This window comes from Octopus bimaculoides, chromosome 6 (genome assembly GCF_046866305.1).
Source record: "Octopus bimaculoides isolate indiv1 chromosome 6, ASM4686630v1, whole genome shotgun sequence".
Taxonomy (NCBI): Eukaryota; Metazoa; Mollusca; class Cephalopoda; order Octopoda; family Octopodidae; genus Octopus; species Octopus bimaculoides.
The window spans coordinates 118805541-118826968 of NC_142933.1; the positions used below are offsets into that span (position 1 = coordinate 118805541).

General features: G+C 35.2%; 1 protein-coding gene across 8 annotated transcripts in view; it reads left to right on the plus strand.

Annotated features, from left to right (window-relative positions):
* The window catches only part of LOC106881073 (organic cation transporter protein), a 322600-nt gene that overhangs the window by 257745 nt on the left and 43427 nt on the right, over window positions 1–21428 (plus strand). For all 8 annotated transcript variants that reach the window (XM_052968537.2, XM_052968543.2, XM_052968540.2 and 5 more), the window contains 5 exons: window positions 2105–2575; window positions 4897–5127; window positions 8341–8537; window positions 14636–14872; window positions 18196–18330. In XM_052968537.2, the coding sequence (XP_052824497.1) occupies window positions 2126–2575; window positions 4897–5127; window positions 8341–8537; window positions 14636–14872; window positions 18196–18330 (1250 nt within the window). In that variant the 5' untranslated portion in view covers window positions 2105–2125. The remainder of the gene's footprint in view (window positions 1–2104; window positions 2576–4896; window positions 5128–8340; window positions 8538–14635; window positions 14873–18195; window positions 18331–21428) is intronic.

Consider the following 21428-nt stretch of genomic DNA (forward strand, 5'->3'; position numbering starts at 1 on the left):
ATGATTTGTAGTCAATTTGTCAATACATTGATCAATCATAGTCAGTATATTATCCTCGTTTGTGGCTCATTACGATTTATGATTATTGATCTTTCTAGACATTTCACCTCAGGCAAAATTACTGACCTTTCATCCTTTGCTCTCCACAATGTCATTATGAGCTTCTCTCAACAACTCTTCACCTTCTCTCTTTTAAAGCAGTGTATCCCAACCTTTTCTATGCTGCACACTCTTAGAAAACATTTGATTAATTTTCATGCTCCCCTACAAAACTAATGTCACATTTGAAGAAGAAAAGGTCAGTTTTCTAATGGTTAATTTCGTTTTTCTTTCAAATTGAATCACGTCCAGTAACGTGAGTGAACAAAAATTTTAAAAATAAACTTTTAACTCAGTGCCTAAAAACCATTATCTTCATCATCATTTAACATCTGTTTTCCATGTTGGCATAAGTTTAATAGGATCTGGCCAGCCGGAGAGCTGATCAGGCTCCAGTTGTCCATTTTGGCATGGTTTCTACAGCTAGATGCCCTTCCTAATGCCAACCACTTTACAGAGTGTACTGGATGTTTTATACATGGAGCCAGCACAGGTACATTATATGTAGCACCAATATGGGTGCTTTAAACATGGCACCATCACAGGTGCCTTATACATGGCACCGACATGGGTGCTTTTCTAGATGGCACTCACACATAAATGCAAATATAAACCAAGTAAAAAACTGTTATCAGTCACATTAGTAAATTAGTCACAATTGGTGAACATAAGATTCAATTGCTTCTTTATTCCTGCTGCTTCCTATTCATAACTTTGTTAGAACATGAAAGTTCCTTACCAAATGTGATCCACAGGTCTGACTGTGGATGCTAGTGATTCCCAGGTTTTGTCTTGAGTGACAAAAGTGAACCGAATCCATGTTCACAGAAGTATGTCATTACAAATGAAATACAGGCACAGTTCTCCATTCTAAACTGTTGAGGGTGAGATGTACATTTGTAGTAAAATTAAGGGATTTTGTCCAGTTTGGTTGTCACTTTTCAATATTTTCAGTTTTGTTCCAATTGATTTCAAATTGATGTAGTTTTTTGTCTGCTAATTATTGATACGACATTTCTTTTTCACCATAAATCAATAAATAAACAGTTAATAGCTTTTAAAGTTTGCAAATTTTGGGTAATTTTAGCCAACTGAAAGCCACAGACATATAGGTGCCTGTTTCCATAGTAACAAGCTAAGCGTTGGAACTCTTGTTTGTGAAAAACCATTTGTTTACAAACTGATATTTTACACTATGTTTTCCTGTTTGTACCCATCTGTTGCTGTTTTTTTTTTTATATCTTACATTGCATTTTCAATACCCACCTCTTGAATGTTTAAGACTACAAAATATGTGTTATTTACTAATTTTGGGATCATTTTTCACTTATTAAATGCTTAAAACACAAATACTATCATCACAATGTTGTTGACTTTATGGTTTTGTTGTCTTACGATTGCAGTCACACACAAAATGATAGCTTCCAAATCCTGTTTTCTGATTTGGTAAAAATCATCAAACTTTAAACCTCTGTAATTTCTTTTAAATATTTTTCTGGAACAAATGAATTAGGCCCTGAGATTCAGCTTGAAAAATTACATCAATGCCCCAAATTTGAAAATTTTCACTTAATTTAAAAATTTAAAAAAGTACAACCAAACAGAAAAAATCCAAATAAAGTCGTCCTTCATGTGCTTAACAGAATAAATTTATTTTTAAGAGCTAGCTTATTTCAATTTCCAATGTGATTTTAATAAAATGTATACTTACCCTCTATGTCTCACCCACCATGTTATCTAGCAAGATGCAGTCCCCTCCCCCCTCTCACCCTGGGTTGTAAGCTGCTACTTTGAAGTTTAGCATAATGTAATTAATGATTCCTCCCTGTAAATTGTCTTGAAATATTATAACTCTTTTTTTCCATATATTATTTTGTTTCAAAGAAATTGAAATGATTGTTTTTTTTCTTTCCCCAAACTTATTTTGCTTTTTAATTTTAAAAATTAAAATGCATGATCTTAAAATGAAACCTGTATTTTTTATTCTTTATTTTTTTTGTTACAGAGAAGCAAGTGACAGACGAAGATGACTACAAAAATTGATCACCTCATAGCACGGCTCGGCGACCCAGGTCGATTCCAACTGCTGCTTAGCCTGTTTCTAGGGCTCAACATGTTCCCTATTTTCTTCAACAACATTGTGAATACATTCTACTTATTACAGACACCTTACCGGTGCAAGTCGACCATTGCTGCTGAAATGGCTATGACTTATAACACCAACTACAGCAGTACCAGTATTAGTGACGATGGAGGAGGAGGCGATGGAACTGGGGGAGGAGGAGGAGGAGGAGGCAGTTTAACTCTCAACAGCACTGGCACCAAATATATGAACCTGGTCACTCCCGGTGAACAATATGGAGATGAGTGTTTGCTGAAAGTGATTAACGAGTCAACAGGAGCCAATTACAGCACTACTTGTGATGTTGGGTGGCAGTTTGAACCAGTGGACAATGAATGGACAATAATAGCAGAGGTCAGTGAGCTCTTTAAACATTTCCCTTCCAAAGTACTCCACATGTATTTGTTTGTTTGACACAGCCTGCATTAACAGCAGAAAAGAGTAGAAGTTTAAAAAATGATGAAGGTTGAAGAATGCTGTGTTTACAAATCTAGCCATTTTATGCTAGCATCGGAAAACACATATGCGTGATCTGACAGAATTGTTACTGAGTTGGTCAAAATACCTGGCAATATTTCTTGCTTTTTGCATTCTGTGTTCAAATATTGGTTTCAAATTTTGGTAGAAGGCCAGTAAGTTTGGGGAGAGGAGGCTCAGTTGATTACATCAACTCCAGTGCTCAACTGGTACTTATTTTCCTACCCCGAAAAGATGAAAGGCAAAGTCAACTTTGGTGGAATTTGAACTCAGAATGTGAAGACGGACGAAATGCTGCTAAGCATTTTGTTTGGCATGTAATGATGTAATGATTCTACCAGCGTCTCACTGCCTTCCTGGAGTCAATGTAATAGAGTTTGCCCCCCCCCCCTCAGAACTCGCTCTGTGCTGAGGTTTGAAACCGTTATTCTTATTACTAAAGTGCTAAACTGGCAGAACCATTCTTTTACTTGTTTCAGTCATTTGACTGTGGCCATGCTGGAGTACTGCCTTAAAGGGTTTTTTAGTTGAAAAAATTGACCCCAGGCTTGTTCTTTGTAAGCTTAGTACTTATTCTATCGGTCTCTTTTGCCAAACCGTTAAGTTACGGAGACGTAAACACACCAACATCAGCTGTCAAGTGATGGTGGTGGTGGGTGGTGGGTGGTGGAGACAAACATAGACACGGTGGTGGTGGTGGTGGTGGTGGTGGTGGTGGTGGTGGTGCTGGTGGTGTGATGATATAGACATTATTCATTTCTCTTTAGCTGTGATTGTTGAGTTCATTAAACATCCTGACCACCTCCTGATGTTTCAGCTGTCATGAGTTCATAAATACTCACTTCCGCTATTGGGTTTCCCAGTGTCTCTGAGGCACAATTATTCTTGCTTCATTTCATAACTCAGTTCATTGATTGCTGTTTATGACTCCATGAACACTTCTGTCAGATAGAAAGTAATAAAATCTCGCAATAAACAGAACGAAGTACATTGTATTAGGTTGATGAACACTAATAATATTTATTTATTTATTTATTTATTTAACCCTTTATCCTTTGCCTTGTGCAGTAAGAGAGGTCCTACCAGGACCTTGTGCTCTCCTAGCATAGCTTTCGGAGTCATTAAGGCACTGAAGACACCTCACCTCGACAAGGACCAGACCTTGTGGTGGATGATGCAGATATATTTTGAACATATTTATTCTGATAGCTAGATGATAATGACTACAGTAACCATATTCCTCCCTAAAATTGAGGACTTGTACTTATGTTAGAAAGAAACAGCTGGTACCAAACATCAAATACCATATTGTCAAGTTCAATACAAGTAGACTGTAATCTATATTGATTATTTTCAATCTTTTTGCCACTGATTTGTCTTTTGAAGCCTAGAGATATGCATAATGTGTTTTGTACAGTCATCAGCATTATTTTTTCTTCTTTTAATGGTTCACTCATTGGACTTTGGTCATCCTGTGGCACCGCCTTCAAGTATTTAAGCTAATCATATTGATTTCAGTACTTTCTTCAGTCTGGTGCTTGTTTTATCAAACTCTATTTACTGAACTGCTAAGTTATAGTTTTTCACATAAGAGAGACCTTTCACAGTGGTTTATTTTGATAAACCTAAACACAACAGTGTTGTGACAGATGTGTGTTAATGAAGGGAAAGAGTTGATTTAAATGTTTAATAACTATCAAAATATTAAAGATTTATTTAGAGATATATTTATATTTATTCTTTTGAATGGTCCCTGTAGATTACTTTATCCTTGCTTTGACCATGTTTTAGTTAAAAAACAGAAAAGCAGAAATTTCTTCAAACATGCAACATCAAATTGGAGGCAGTTAGTAATTCGACTTTTCTTTTTGAATAAAATGCACAAGCACACATATTCTGTATTTATTATATATTTATGCACACACATACATATATATACTGTATTTATATTTGAGATTGTACAGGAAAATCTCAGTTGGCACCCATTTTTGTTCTTAAAATCAGTAATGTGGATTTTCCTCTTCTTTTCCTTTCCACTCAAGTATAAAACTAAACCCATTCTTAACTTTAATATCTTATATTAAATATCTGATATTATACATATCAGTAAATATGGTAAATTTATCTACATGTTTGCATCTCTTTATGCATTTATGAATTTAATATTATCTTCTCTTTTCTCTTGTCTTTTATTTCAGTGGGATCTAATATGTAACCGTTCCTATATGAGTTCACTGGTGGTAACCATTTATTTTCTTGGAGTCATGATTGGTGGTCTCCTTTTTGGTTTCTTGGCTGATAAATTTGGTAGAAAGCCTGTGATGTTAATTTGCCTTTATATTCCCATTGTTCTTGGAACAATTGCAGCTCATGTCCAACACTATGAAATCTTTTCAGTTCTACGTTTTTTAACAGGAATTTGTATCCAGGTAAGATTTCTGGTTCTTTTCTAAAATTATATTTCGTATTTATATTCAAAAACAATTATACTTTTCTCAATATATTTATTTCCAAAACAAAAAAATTCTTTTATATTTTCCACTCATTTTAACGATGTTTAAATTTGACAAGTACGGGCAAGATCTGTATGATTAAAAAGTCTTCTTCACAGTCACGTTGTTTTGGGTTTGATATCACTATATGGAACTTGTCTTCAGCTGTAACCTCAGATTGACTAATGTCTCATGAGTGAAATTTGGTTAAAAGAAATTATGTGGAAGTCTGTCAGAGGAAACATTCCTGGTCTTGTATGGTAGACTTTAATCAGTCACTCAATTTAACATCACCTAGTCTTTTGACTCCCTTCAGCAAGCTGATTGGTTAAAATAAAAGTAGGATCTATGCCAGTAATATTGGTGCACCCAGCAAACCATGACTTTTAAGCTGCATGCTGATTGGTGAAATCCGTATTTGAAAAATTCAGCTTGTTGGAGCCTTCTAAAAGGTATAGAAAGGAAGAAGTCAGTCATTTTACTACAGTTGTCAAGCACTCAACTCAACTGTCAGTTAAATACATTTTGAAATTTAATGATTACTACGAATATATATGAAAGCACTAATTGAAGTTTATGAGCATTACAAAATATTATTTTTAATGTTTAACACACTCCTACATTGTAAAAATTTTTTTTTTCAAATGCAATAATAGAAAACATGAAAATCAGACCATGTTGTAACTTTATTCAACATATGTGTGTGTGTGTGTGTGTGTGTGTGTGTGTGTGTGTGTGTGAGTGTGTGTGAGTGTGTGTGTGTGTTTAAAGTATATATATAAACTAAATATAAATTAACTTTAGGCTACTTAAAATATGTGCAATTTATATGCGTGTGTGTGTGTATATATATATATATATATATATATATATATCTATAATCATCATCACCTGACTGTCCATTTCTCCATGCTTGCATGGGTCAAAGAGAATTTACCGAGATACATTTTCTATGTCCAGATTCCCTTCCTGTTACCAACCTTCACTTGTTTCCAAGTAAAGTAGTTTCTCCACAAAGCCAGGCATGTTTTTCACAGATGACTAGAAATGAACAATCTCATTTGTGTGACAGTGATCCTTATTTACAATCAGCATGTGATGTCAAGCTTTCATGCCCCTTAGCCACATAGGCAACTTGCCGGGGTTTTTATGCCGCCAGCCATTTGAGTCTGACAAGTCATCTATGCAGTCATCCACACAGCTGAGTGCTTTATAGGTGCAAAATCAACGGTCACTCTCTGACCAGCCATAACAAAGAACCTTCTTTGTGTGTGTGTTGTTATTTTTGTGCTGGGATTATTTTGTGAATCACATAACATATGTATATATATATATATATATATGTGTGTACATCTTTTGTTGATGTCAATTGGCGAAGAATGTAAACATTGCCATGAAATCCCTTGGCACTATTTGTTGTGAACCAAATTGCAGTCATTCCCTTGTCGTTCTCACTGTCAGGTATGCAGTGGACCAGTGACTAGCTCCTTGGAAACCTGTAATCAATGACATTATTGTTCACCAATTCTGATAGAAAATAAATCAATCAGTCAGTTGGTATAAAAATGCTGCTATTTTGGCTCACAGTTTCTGACAGTTGCATCATAATTCATGAGGTTGTCTTCAGTAACTGGAAATCGAAACAAAAAGATTCAGACAAAACACCTTTTGTCTGAATCTTTAGCTAACTTTTCTCATTCAGCCAAGTGCAGAGTGGACATTTAGATTTGTGTCTCTATTTTCTGCTCGTATACTGGCAATTTCGTGAACATCCTGTATTCCTGCTAATTCCTATTGAACACTATATATTGCAATCATTTTCAAGTGCAGCCGTTTCAAAAGATCGACTGATAACATTTGTTATACAAAACTGTTTGTTCATGCTTCACAGACAATGAGATGAATTGATGGATTGTAGTGAAAAAAACTTGAGATTCTAATTGTTACCAAATCAAAACTTTGTGGTGACATTTAGGTGAACTTTACCAAACTGGTTGATTTCACTTGATATTTTACAATTTTCTACTTTTCCTTTTTTTATATTCCTTGTCGTTATTTTTGTTTGCTTTTTATTAAAATTTTTCTCTGCTTGTTTGTTTTTGTTTTTATTTATTTTATTAAGTAATTCATTATATTTAAAATTATTCCATTATAATTACCAGTAGGAAAGATTAATATCTGACAGAAATGACATTTTGCTATTCAGTAGAAATAGATCTTGTTTGTTCTCATTAAATAATGCTAGCTGTAAAATTTTATTTCAACGAAAGAAAAACAAAATTAAATCAGTTATAAGTCTGATGATGATTTTCATTTTGTTATTTACTTAATTTTATATTTTATATCCCTGTATTTATATAATATTGTGTTTTTGATTGCCTAACACCATAGAATAAACATAAACTGTATTTAGCTAAATCTATGTTTAAGGCTTCATATCTTGCTGTAACCATTTTAAATTCCAACATGCCTTTTGAGGAATCAGTGGACACATGAGGGAGAATGGAGGGAGGGGGGGAACAGCCAGTGGTGAGCATGGTTGGGTTTGGAAGAGGGAGAGGGTCAGGGACATGAATTTTACTTATTCGGGGTTGCCTACCATGAAGTATGAAAATAACTTTTTTTCAGTTTATCGTACTTCGATACCAAAAAATCCACAACCTTCTGTCTCAATAAACCACTATTGTCCCTGAAAGATGTTTTCTTATATTTACTATGGATTGCTTGAAGCTAACTTTCTTCCTACACCTCGATCTCTGGATCTTACATTTATATATATATATATATATATATATATATATATATATATAGGCATGGCTGTGATAAGAAGCTTGCATCCCAACTACATGGTTCTGGGTTCAGTCCCACTGTATGGCACCTTGGGCAAGTGTCTTCTACTATAGCCTCAGGCTGACCAAAGCCTTGTGGGTGGATTTGGTAGACAGAAACTGAAAGAAGCCCACCAAGTGTATATATATATATATATATATATATATATATATATATATATATATGCCTTTAGTAGAAAAAAAAATCATTATTATTATCATTATTATTATTAATGGCAAATACATAAAGCAATGTGGAATCAAACTTTGAAATGACATATACTGTCGTAATGGGACAATGATTTTTCTCTACTTTGTCTAGGGTCTTCAAACAACTACATTCGTGATGACAATGGAACTGTATCTAACAAAGTACAGAGCTCGAGCTGGTATCTTTGTTGCAATTGTGATTGGAACAGTTGTTATGGCTTTGGCTGGCCTCGGTTATCTTCTGAGAAATTGGCGCCATCTTCAGATGGCTATCAGTTTACCAAGTCTTTTAGCCATCCCATATATTTTGTAAGTATCTTAAATTTTTTCCTAATCATTTTGAAGTAGCTTGGTCATACTTCATTGTTTTGTCATTGTTGATACTGTTGTTATTTGTATATTCAACATTTTTGTTGCACTCAAGACTCTGATTTTTCAATCATCCGAAAATAAAATGTAGAACAAAAATGATCCTTACGTTAGTATTTAATCTTTGGTTTCCTTAGTATTTCGTAAACAAGGGACAAATCTCCTTTTGTCTAGGTTACTAGTTTACCATAGACAGCTTTCCCATGAGAAGAATTAAGCTTGACACTATAAACATACTAATCAATTATCAATCATCAATTATTCCATCACAATATTACCTCTGCTGACAGCTTGGAATAGCTTTATCTATGACACCTACCTTGGCTAAAATTTGACTAAAGTATTAACCCTTTGCCTGTCCTGTGTGTGTGTATGTCATGTGTAATACACAGGACATATTTCTCTGGTGTCCATACATCATACATAATCCATGTTGGTTTCAAATTTTGGCACAAGGCCAGCAATATGGAAGGAAGGGTTAAACCAATTACATTGCCCCAGTGTTCAACTTGTACTTATTCTTATTGACCCCAGAAAGATGAAAGACAAAGTCATCCTTAGTGGAGTTTGAACCCAGTACATAAAGTCTGACAAAATACCACAAAGCATTTTGCCCAGCTTGCTAACAAATGTACCAGCTCGCTACCTTTCAGGTATTGTTTATGATACATGTTACCAATATTTTTTTAACCATGGAAGGCAGCAAGCCGGCAGAATCATTGGTAGGCAAGAAAAATGCTGAGTGGAATCTTCTTTCTTTACATTCTGGGTTTAAATGCCTTTCATTCTTTGGGGGGGGGGCTGCTAAAATATCTGCCAGCTGAGCATTGGGGTTGATTTAATCAACTTAGCTCCTCCCTTGAATTTGCTGGCCTTGTGCCAAAATTTGAATCAATATTTTATAACCATAGGTGCAGAAGTGGCTGTGTGGTAAGTAGCTTGCTTACCAACCACATGGTTCCGGGTTCAGTCCCACTGCATAGCACCTTGGGCAAGTGTCTTCTGCTATAGCCTTGGGCCGACCAAAGCCTTGTGAGTGGATTTGGTAGACGGAAACTGAAAGAAGCCCGTCGTGTATATGTATATATATATATATGTGTGTGTGTCTGTGTTTGTCTCCCCAACATCGCTTGACAACCGGTGCTGGTGTGTTTACATCCCCGTAACTTAGCGGTTCGGCATAAGAGACTGATAGAATAAGTACTAGGCATCCAAAGAATAAGTCCTGGGGTTGATTTGCTCAATTAAAGGCAGTGCTCCAGTATGGCCACAGTCAAATGATTGAAACAAGTAAAAAAAAAAAATTTATGAAAGGAAAACTTTGAACCATTCAGGATGTATGAAATAAGGGCTCACCCAAAAAACCAAATGCCAAGCATGGATGTTTAAGACAAACTTATCAAAAAGATTTGAACAGGAAAAAGGGTTGAGTGTGTTGGCTGTGGACATATTGTAATTCAAGCAGAGTGATGTGAACCGGCAGCATTATGTTTGGTTGTTACATACTCTCCCAGCTTGGTCCTTCCATAATATGTTGTTTTTGTCATCACAACTTTGAAATGCATAAATACATAACACAGTTGTTGATTATTAGAAATTTTCAGGCCTTGAAATGCATGACAATTTGTTGATCTAAAACTTGTGTAGAAAGATCTAGAGATAATCTCTCACTATCGTCACACATAAAGAAGCTTAAGGTTACTACAGTATTAATCAGCAGCAAATGATGATGATGATGATGATAGCGACAATGATGATGATGAAGACTGATGACAATAATGGTGGTGGTGCTGCTACTGCTGTTGCTGATGTTGATGATCATGATGAGGAAGGTTGATGGCTGCACATCAGAGCTGTGTTGTCATTACAGCTTGGTGGACAATATTCCATACAGGAGATCCAACAGTTCCATGCCCGATAACCAAGTCGTACACACTTGATAGCAGTTTCCTGTGTTCAGTAATCAGAATGTACAACAATCACCTGGAAGCCACAGTAGGACTCCTGTTGAACAATGGAATTCAAACATTCAATAGTTGGTTGATGAAAGCATTCTGCCACCTGCTTCCTCTGAGTAGCTGAGAATTTAAGATTTCTTTCGGATTTCTCAAAACATTTAATAAGATTCGTCATTGTCATCATCGTTATTCTTGTCCTCATTACCATCGTCATCATCATCATCACCATCATCATCATCATCATCATCACATCATCAACAATAACAGCACCATCACAGCAGCATTTTTATTTTACTGTTACTTTTCCATGGGTTGGGTGGTTTTCCTGAAGCAATATTTCACAGCTAGACACCCTTCCTGTCATCAATTCCTGTAGTTGTCTCTTATGAAATGCAAGGACATAGTGTAACTATTCTAAACACTGAGACACATACTACAGTACAAAAAAACTCCTTGTGAGATTTTTATTCACAAATATATTTACAGAAAAAGAAATTTATAAAAGTGAGGGGTTAACGAAGTTATATGATTACAGTTTCTCATAGAAAGATGGCTCTGGAATTTTTTACTCAACAACCTACACAAATAATATGTTTATAGTGATCAAATGTATGTGCTATACAGTGTACCATATGTCAGGTGTCAAAGTAATCACTGAGCAATGTGAGACAAGGTGTTTTGTTCAAGAACCCAATGCACCACCCAGTCCAGGAATTGAAACCAAGATCTTGTGATCGTGAGTGCAATACCCTAACCAATAGACCATGTGCCCTCATATATATATTTCCATTAACACCCAAGTATTTTGAGTTATTTTCTTTTATCCTGTCCTTTTGGATGAGGCTCTATGTTAAACACACCTACTGAGGTAGTTGAGCTTGCATTCCTCATCTTGCTTATCATTTATATCTGTGAACATTTTTCAGGTTCACTTAATCATAAATCCAAACTTTGGATTTCTCAATAAAAATTTAATGTCTGATATAACTATTGTTCACAAGAGAATTTACTGATGCTACCAATACATACCGACAGATGTTGTATAAATGACATTGATATTGTGATAGACTTATAACTGGGAGGGCATCCAGCTCTAAAAAAAATTTACTAAAATATTTCGATCAGATCCATGCAAGCATGGTAAAAATGGGTGTCAAATGGTGGTGGTGGCGGTGACGGTGACAATGATGGCAAATTGGTTTAAGTGATTAAAGTGTCAGGGAAAATGCCTCACAATGTTTATATCGACTCCAAGTTCAAACCCCACTGAAGTCTATTTTTATTTCATCTTTTCAGAATCTATAAAAAAAAAAGTACTAACCCAGGGCAGAGGATTGGTTTATTATTATCATCATTATTATTATTATTATTATTATTATTATTATTATTATTATTATTATTATTATGAGGCAGCGCGCTGGCAGAACCACTAATACCACCAGGCAAAATGCTTAGCGGCATCCGTCTTTATGTTCTGAATTTAAATTCTGCTGAGGTCAATTTTACCTTCCATCCTTTCAGAGTCAGTGAAATAAGTACCAGTTATGCACTTGGGGCAATGTAAGCATCTAACCCCCTCCCCCAAAATTTCAGGCCTCGTGCCTATAATACAAAGGATTATTATTATTATTATTATTATTATTATTATAATTATTATTATTATATTGCCTTTGCGCAGCTTCTGATGCTGGAGATGTACTACGGTGTCAGCTGTTCACTACCAGTGAACTAAGGTAACACCTCTTATTTTTCGAGCACCTTCCGGAGTATTAGAGAGGTTCCAAGAAGTGCATTATTATTATTATTATTATTATTATTATTATCATTGTCATCACCACCACCACCACCACCACCATCACCATCATCATCATCATCATCATCCACTGAAAATCGAGGGCAGAGCTTATACAGGTTTTAAGAAACAAGCATCAGAGTGAAAAGCTGAGGTTATTGATTTTGATACGGACTATAATTTTATACACACTCTGCTATAACTTCATGTTATACACATTAAAGCTGAACCAGTCAACAGGATTTTTATGTGATATCAAAACTTCATGACTCTCAACAATATCACACTGGATATTCTAACAATAAAATTGTATTATTCTTATACACTGTGTAATAATAATATTTCTTTTTTTTTTGTTTTTATTCTAACAATCGTAATATAGGAAGCTAATGTTGTTTGAAGAATTGGTAATGTCAAAGGATTAGGATACAGTGCATGTTATAAAGGTATTAGGGGTGGGGAGGGGATTTCTTTTTATATTTTTTTGTTTTTTTCTGTCCACTTTGTTACTATGGTAACCTAAAACTATTTTACTTATCGTGTACTTTAAAGCTATATGGAATCAAGTTTTGCCAGCAAACTGGTTCAAACAGAATAGAAGTCATGTTATTTATGGAATAGTAAACAAAAGAGACAGTAAGAGATTGAGAGAGAGGAGGAGGAGAGGGAGGAGGCAAGAGAGCAAGAGGTTACAGTTCAGATTATGTTGTTCTTTAGTTTAGCAATCACATCCTGGGCCAGGTTTAAGGACTGCTTTCACTATGTAACATAACTTCAACATATATATAGGAAATATGTATATAATGTGTGTGTATATATATGTATGAGTGATACATATATATACGTATGAGTGATATGTATATTACCACTTATTTTACTGAACCCTCTTTTGTCATTCACACGATAATCCATCATATATATATATATATATCTTTGATAAGCTTGCCTCCCAACCACATGGTTCCAGGTTCAGTCCCACTGCATGACACCTTAGCCAAGTGTCTTCTACTATAGCCTTGGGCTGACCAAAGCCTTGTGAATGGATTTGGAAGATGGAAACTGAAAGAAGCTTGTCTATATATATGTGTGTGTATCTATATTTGTATGCCTGTGTTTGTCTCCCAACTACCATTTGACAACCGATGTTGATGTGTTTATGTCTCTGTAATTTAGCGGTTCAGCAAAAGAGACTGATAGAATAAGTACTAGGCTTACAAAGAATAAATCCTGGGGTTGATTTGTTCGACTAAAGGTGGTGCTCCAGCATGGTCTCAGTCAAATGACTGAAACTAATAAAAGAATATCTCAAATAAACATAGAACAGTGTTAAGAAGTAAACATTGGTTGCACAAGAAGTTCAGTAAGATTCCAGTCATTTGACTGTAATTCTAATGCAAAGATTGTGAACTGCATTAGCAAATTAGATGTTAAATGTGGTTCTGATAGAAAAAAATGCTCCAATGTGTGACTAACAGAAGTTAAATTCTATCATAGATGAGACACTTGTGAAAAGAAAAAAAATGCAGCAGCCAGTGTCACCAGAATTTCATAAAGCATTAGTATTGTAACTGATTAAAAGATTTTTTCCTCCATATAAATAGCAGAAACAGGATATGGTTGTGATACACACACAAACACACACAACAAACACACACAACACACATACGTCTGTTGCGTGTGTGTGTACAATGAGAATCATTTGTTGCAAACTGCGAACAATATATTCGCTTAAGAACTCTTTGGACATTGCTGAATGAGACAGCAGACTGCATCAAAAATGGAGGAATGGGTGTTAAAAGAAGGGAGAAGAGGCGGGGACACCAACAGCAGCAACAGTTGTAGCCAACATTGTTAGAGTTCGATGAAGTTGATGATCAACATAAATATAACGCCATGCAAAGTAGTTTTATGTATATTATTTGTGTATTTAACATTTTTAAACATAATTATTAGTAAACACCACATAAATGAATAAGAAAAACACATTTCTGTAGATAGAGATATATGTGGACAGCAGGAGGAGATAATGAGAAATGAGAAAAATAAAAAAATCTATGTTCTAGGTAGGACTAAGTATTTATTTTGTTTTTGGTAAATATACAAAAGTAGTCTTTTTAACCAATCCTAGTTTAATTGTCAATTAATTTAATTGACAATTTTATTTTTTTTTAGAAATTGTTTATATGTTTCCATTTTCAGTTCTTAATATTCTTCTTTTCTTTTTTTAAACTTTTAAATCTATGTCTAGTTTAAATATCTACATATTCTTAAATTTTTATTCTTTCCAGCATAATTCCAGAGTCTCTGCGGTGGCTTTTGCTACGAGGACGGTTCCCAGAAGCAGAACTTGTTGCTAAACGAATGTCTATAGCAAACAGTTTAGAATTTCCGAAGGAACTATTCGATCGTGTAAAAGAAGAGATGTCAGCAGATGATCCTGCCCAAATGACACGGCAGTATGGCTTTACGGACATCTTCTCCAAGCCAAACATTAGAAAAATTAGCATTATTATGTTCCTGCTTTGGTAAGTGTGTCCTCTTGTTTACTGTCTTTTATTCTTTTGCTTTTACTTGTTTCAGTCATTAGACTGCGACCATGCTGGGGTAATTTAGTCAAACAAAATCACCCACTTTACTTATTTTTTAAAGTCTGGTGTCTGGTACTTATTCTGCCAGTCCCTTTTGCTGAACCACTAAGTTATGGGAGCATAAACAAACCAACACCAATTGTCAAGTGATGGTGAGCAGGGGACAAGCAAAAACACACATACACTCGCATACACACACATACACTCGCATACACTCCCACTGCATATATATATGTATTACGAGCTTCTATACAGTTTCCATCTACCAAATTCATTCATAAGACATTGGTCAGTCTGGAGTTATAGTAGGAGACACTTACTCAAGGTGCCATGCAGTGGGACTGAACCTGAAACCATATGGTTGCAAAGTGAGCTTCTTAATCACCCAGCCCAGCCATGCTTATGTTGAAATATTCAAATGATCTTAGGATCCTAGAATCTTGGGTGCTGGTACTTTATGACTATACCCAAAATGAAGACAGTCCACCATGTAGTTTTGAACAAATAAAGAGAAAGTGGATACAATAGAATGGCAATAATGGTTTTAAGAGAAATTCAATTAAATCCCAGATTAGGTAATTTAAAATCCATTTACTTAATTGTGTAATCTACACCAACAAGAGGCAGGTGTGACAATTAAGGAGTGATTGTGATATTAAGGATGACAGCAAGATTGTTATTGTCACTGTTAAATTCTACAAATGCTAAAAACATATAAGATTAATGAAGTAGCCTCTATGTGGTTGTTCAACACCACAGAAATAGTACCAAAATCTACTTCATACCTCATCCTGTTGTCTTTAACCCTTCAGCATTCAAATTATTTTGTCAAATGTAATGCTTATTTATTCATATTGTTTTGAATTAATCATGTATTATCTTGTATTGTAGCTTTGAGATTTTGGTGATTGATTGTTTATTTTTAAAATGACATTGTAGGATAGGTGTGTGAGGCCAAATCTGGCCACATTATTCTTATGATTATTATAGACCTGAAGAGTGACTATATTTTTAGATAGAATCAAATTTATTTTAAAATATAGCCACGAAACATGTGTAATCTTTTAATATTATTTGCTATTTATTGATTTTTGGAATAGGGTTTTTGTGGTATATTTGTTTTTCTAGATGTTTTGAATGACATTTTTCATCGTTGAATTTGTTAATAGTTAGTTTTTCTCTAAATTATATTTATATATATAAAGATATATATGTATATATATATATATATATTTAAAACCATAAAGTCAGAAGGTATAAGAAATGAATATATATTTATTTAACCACTTGACTTCCATAGGATTACAACCATTTTGGAACCTTCTTCTTGTAGTATTAATTTCAGTATAGAAGAAATAATGTATGCGTGTGCATGTATATAATATATATATATACATATATATATACACACACAAATATACACATACATATACATATGTAGGCAAGTGAAATCAAAATCGAACCAAATTCGATGACTGGTGCCCATGCCAGTGGGGCACTAACAGCACCATCCAAGCATGATCATTGCCAGAGCAACTGTCCAGCTTCCGTGCTGGTGGCACGTAAAAAGCACCACTTGAGCATGATCGTTACCACTATCGCCTTACTGGCACTTGTGCCAGTAGCACGTGAAAAAACATTTGAGCGAGGTTGTTGCCAGTGCTGCGGGACTGGCTCTGTGCAGGTGGCACATAAAAAACACCATTTGAGCATGGCCATTGCCAGTACTGCCTGACTGGCCCTCATGCCGGTGGCACGTAAAAGCACCCACTACACTCTCAGAGTGGTTGGCATTAGGAAGGACATCCAGCTGTAGAAACTCTGCCAAATCAGATTGGAGCCTGGTGCAGCCATCTGGTTCACCAGTCTTCAGTCAAATCGTCCAACCCATGCTAGCATGGAAAGCGGACATTAAACGATGATGATGATGATGTGTGTGTGTGTGTATTTGTATATGTGTGTTTGTCTATTGTTTATGTTTATTAGTGTATTAAGTTGTTTCCCCTTATTATATAGAAAAAACAAAACAAATTAAGCAGTTTGATAAATAGAGATTGATAAAATTATTTACCAGCCTGAAATCAATACTGGGCTTCATATGATTGACTAAAAGCTCTTGTAGCTGGTATCACAGCAGGGACACAGTCTAATGACTGAAACCAGTGAAAGAATAGAAAGCACAGGTAGTTATGCCGATAGATAAAATGACTATTTTGACAGGTAAAAGTGAGTATAATTGAAATTCAAGTGTGAATATTTCCGTAAAGAAAAGAGAAACATTTTCTATTGTGATTGAGAATAAAAGCAAGATCAAAATTACAGAATAAAATTAAGTAAAAGCTTTCTTGTTTTCCAAAGAGAGGAAGAAATAAAGCTGAACAAGCAAAGCAGAATTGTTACTTTTCAAAGACATGCTGCGAATCACTTCCATCTCTTGCTGCCTGGAAATATAAATGGAATTGCAGTGATGATTTCTGTACTAACATTTCTTTTTGTGTGTGTCATGCACCATTGTTGTCTTTGTCACTGTCATCGTCATCATCATCATCATCATCATCTTCACAGTCATCATCTTCATTAGTTTAACATTCACTTATCAATATTTGCATGGATCGGATAAAATTTGTTGGTGTAGTTCTGAGATTCTCGACCATTTTTTTTTTATCCATGATCCCGTTTGATTACTATTATATTCTGGTGGACCCCCATAGCCATTCAGTGATTAAAACCTAGTCTTATGGAAACTTCTATCCAAATTCTTATTTTGTTATTCACTCATTCAATTGTGTAGGCTGAACTTTGTAAAATGTTAGGGAAAGAAACCTAGATGTTTCTTGCAAAATTTTTCAGGGACTCTTAAAAAATTATTGTGGATCCCCAATTTACTATTTTGTTGTATGGATTCTCAAGGGCCATATGGACCAGTAAGCTGGAGAGCTGCACCAGGCTCCAATCCCTTGTTTTTGCTTGGTTTCTATGTCTGGATGCCCTTCTTAATGCCAACCACTTTACAGAGTGTACTGGGTGGGTTTTATGTGTCACTGACGCAGGCACCCTTTTACATGTCAATGATAAGGGTGCCTATAAACTGATTGATATTCACAACAAAGTAGCCAAGAGAGTATTAAAAATATATAAAAATATAATTGTGACAAAATATAAAATAAAAACTTCATACATCGTTTAAGTGCTAAAGCCACTTTTGAATCATGCTATTTCCAAATGCGATTGATCTTATTCCCTTTCTTTTCACTTTCTAGGTTTACTGCAGCCCTTGGTTACTATGGTATTTCACTAAAGATATCAAATTTGGTTGGAAACAAATACCTCAATTTATTTGTTGGTGGACTGTTGGAGTTTATTGTTTACTTGGTTTTGTTTTGCATGATTGCGCGGTAAGTTCATTGATAACTGCTTTTATTTATTTTATTATGAATTATTTAGTGTATGTCTGTGTGTGGTGGGGTAAAACTGTATATATATATATGTGGTTAGCTGAGGGCTAACCACATATATATATGTTGGCCCAAAGCTTATCCTGTTTCCTGTGGCTTATAAGTGATCTAGAGTGCAATACTCCTCCTGAATGAGACATCAATCCATTGTAGCATTAACTCCTGGCTGTTGTGGATTCTTGTTTTCAGGCGAGTAGACTGCAGTAACATGAAACGAAGATTTTTGTTCAACAATGTAACATGCTGCCTTGTTTGAAAATCAAAACCACAAATTTATGACCATGAGTTCAATATCCTAACCTGTAGGCCTTGTGTCTTCACTTCTTAATGTAATTAATGAAAAATAATGCTTAACCAAGAAGTAATGTTTATCTCCACATCAATATGACTGTTTGATGTTTCTACAGTTTTTAACCCTTGGAAGAGCCTCCTCCAGCTGGTTATCGATGCAATCTGGTCCTGGTACATATTGCAAGCAGAGGAGCAAACCTCTACAATCTTCTAGAAGATGACAGGATCACCAGTTTTGGGCTATTTGTGCCCATCATCAGTGGTGAGCACTCAGCTGCTAGAGATAGCAGGAATTCACTCCAGCTTGCAATATATAGAAAACCAAGCGACAATCAGTCACTGATCTTGCAACAAGCAAAGTAGCTAGAAATGTTCTAACTAGCTGCTTTGCTTAATGCTTAATCATTTGAAATTATACTCCAAAGGATAAGAAGAATTGTTGCTATTTTTAGTATCAACATTTTTTGTTGAGGAAAGTGAGGTAGAGATGTCCAAAATTTAACCTGATTACAACTTCAATGGAAGCATGCAGTGGAGATTGCGTCTGATCCTTTGAAAGTAAAATGACAGCTCCAAACACATTATGGTCTTAGCAATATGTAATCTAACAAAGGTACTGAGTTGGCAGAATCATTACAAGACTGGGCAAAATGCTTAACAGCATTTCATCTGTCTTGACATTCTGAGTTCAAATACTGCCAAGGCCAACTTGCCTTTGATGGTTTTTTTTTTTGGTGGGGGGGTCGATAAAACAAGTATCAGTTGGATACTTGGGTTGTTGTAATCAACTTCCCCCCACCCACAAAATTGCTGGCTTTGTGCCAAAATTTGAAATTAGTATATAGTCTAACATGTACTTACTAGACCTTTAAGAGAATATTTATATAGAAAGAGATTTTATTTGAAAATCATTTAATGTATGCGATTCCATCGAATGGTGTTTGAATAGCATTTAAGTTAAATGACAGCTTCATACTTAATGCATTGACCCAATTATGTTTGTAATTAATTAAAAATTCACCATTTAGGGATGATTAATTTTGGTCAAGAAATTAATTACCATGTTTATTGTGTATAAAATACACATCTATTTTACAGGGATATTTTGTTGGAAAAGAAATTTATTGCATTTCATCATACACCTGTTGAAAGAAGTGAAGAAGTGGTTTTGTAGAGAAGAAATATATAATTCTGCACACATAAACACATTATTCTAACAATATACTGGAAACAATTTGAAACTATAAATAAACTATATTATGGGAGTACCATGTTTTAATTTTATCCTTTTTCAGTTCAGTTGTGAGGTTGATTATATTCTGACCAAGAATTTTGCCATACAGGATGTAAATTTCCTTATTTATGGTTGCAATGTTTTGTTACTGCGATCAGCCTTCAAGACAGCTCACTGGTTCTATGGTTTGTTATCTACTCATTACAAATAGCTGACAGGCAGATAAAAGTTTGTTAACATACCTTTCATCTTTCTAGGAGAATTTTTCATTTAGGTAATTAAAGGAATGCTTCTTAAAGGTAACGGATTTCTTAAATAATGTAAGACACATGCCAGGAGTGGACTATGTATTCTGAGAAAGGAGATATAATGCAATGATGTGATTTCACCACATAACTGCTGATGTACCATAAGCAATTCTCTGCAAGATTGTGCTAACAGCCTATTATATTTTGGCTTGTTTTCAATATTTTATTATTATTATTGTTGTTGTTGTTGTTGTTGTTAATACGGTTGTAAGCTGGCAGAATCATAAGCACACTGAACAAACTGCTTAGCAGCATTTCATCAGTCTTCACATTCTAAGTTCAAATACCACTGTGGTCAACTCTACCTTTTATCTGTTCAGGGCCAATAAAATAAGTACCAGCCAAGCATTGTGGTTGATGTAACTGACTACCCCCTTCCCCGCCTCCAATAGAAAGGATTATTATTATCACTATTAATAAGGTGGTGAGCTGGCAGAATTGTTAGCATACCGGGTGAAATGCTTAACGGCATTTCATCTGCCTTTACAGTCTGAGTTCAAATTCCACCGTGGTCAACTTTGCTTTTCATGTTTTAAAGTTGCAAGCTGGCAGAATTGTTAACATGCTGGACAAAATGCTTAGTGGCATTTCCTCCAACTTTATATCCTGAGTTCAAATCCTGCTGAGGTTGACTTCGTCTTTCATCCTCTCAGGGTTAATAAAATAAGTACCAGTTGAGCTCAGCGGTATTTCATCTGTCTTTACGTTCTGAGTTCAAATTCCGCCGAGGTCGACTTTGCTTTCATCCTTTCAGGGTCGATAAATTAAGTACCAGTTACGCACTGGGGTCAATGCAATCAACTTGATTCCTTTGTCTGTCCTTGCTTATCCCCTATATATTTAGCCCCTTGTGGGCAATAAAGAAATAAGAATCGTTAGCATGCTGGACGAAATGCTTCGTGGTATTTTGTCTGTCTTCACGTTTTGAGTTCAAATGCTGCCAGGCTCGACTTCGCCTTTCGTCCTTTTGGTGGTTGATAAATTAATTACCAGTTACCTTCCTCAAAATTTCAAGCCTTGTACCTTTGGTAGAAAGAATTATTATTATTATTATTATTATTGAGTGAGAGAGCAGTGCATGCCAACAAAGTGACACTGGGGTAAAATATACAAAGCCCAGTATACCCATCATGACTACCCGTCTGATAAGGGTACACCAGGCACATGCATCACAAAAATAATCCTAATCCTATCCAAAGATTTTC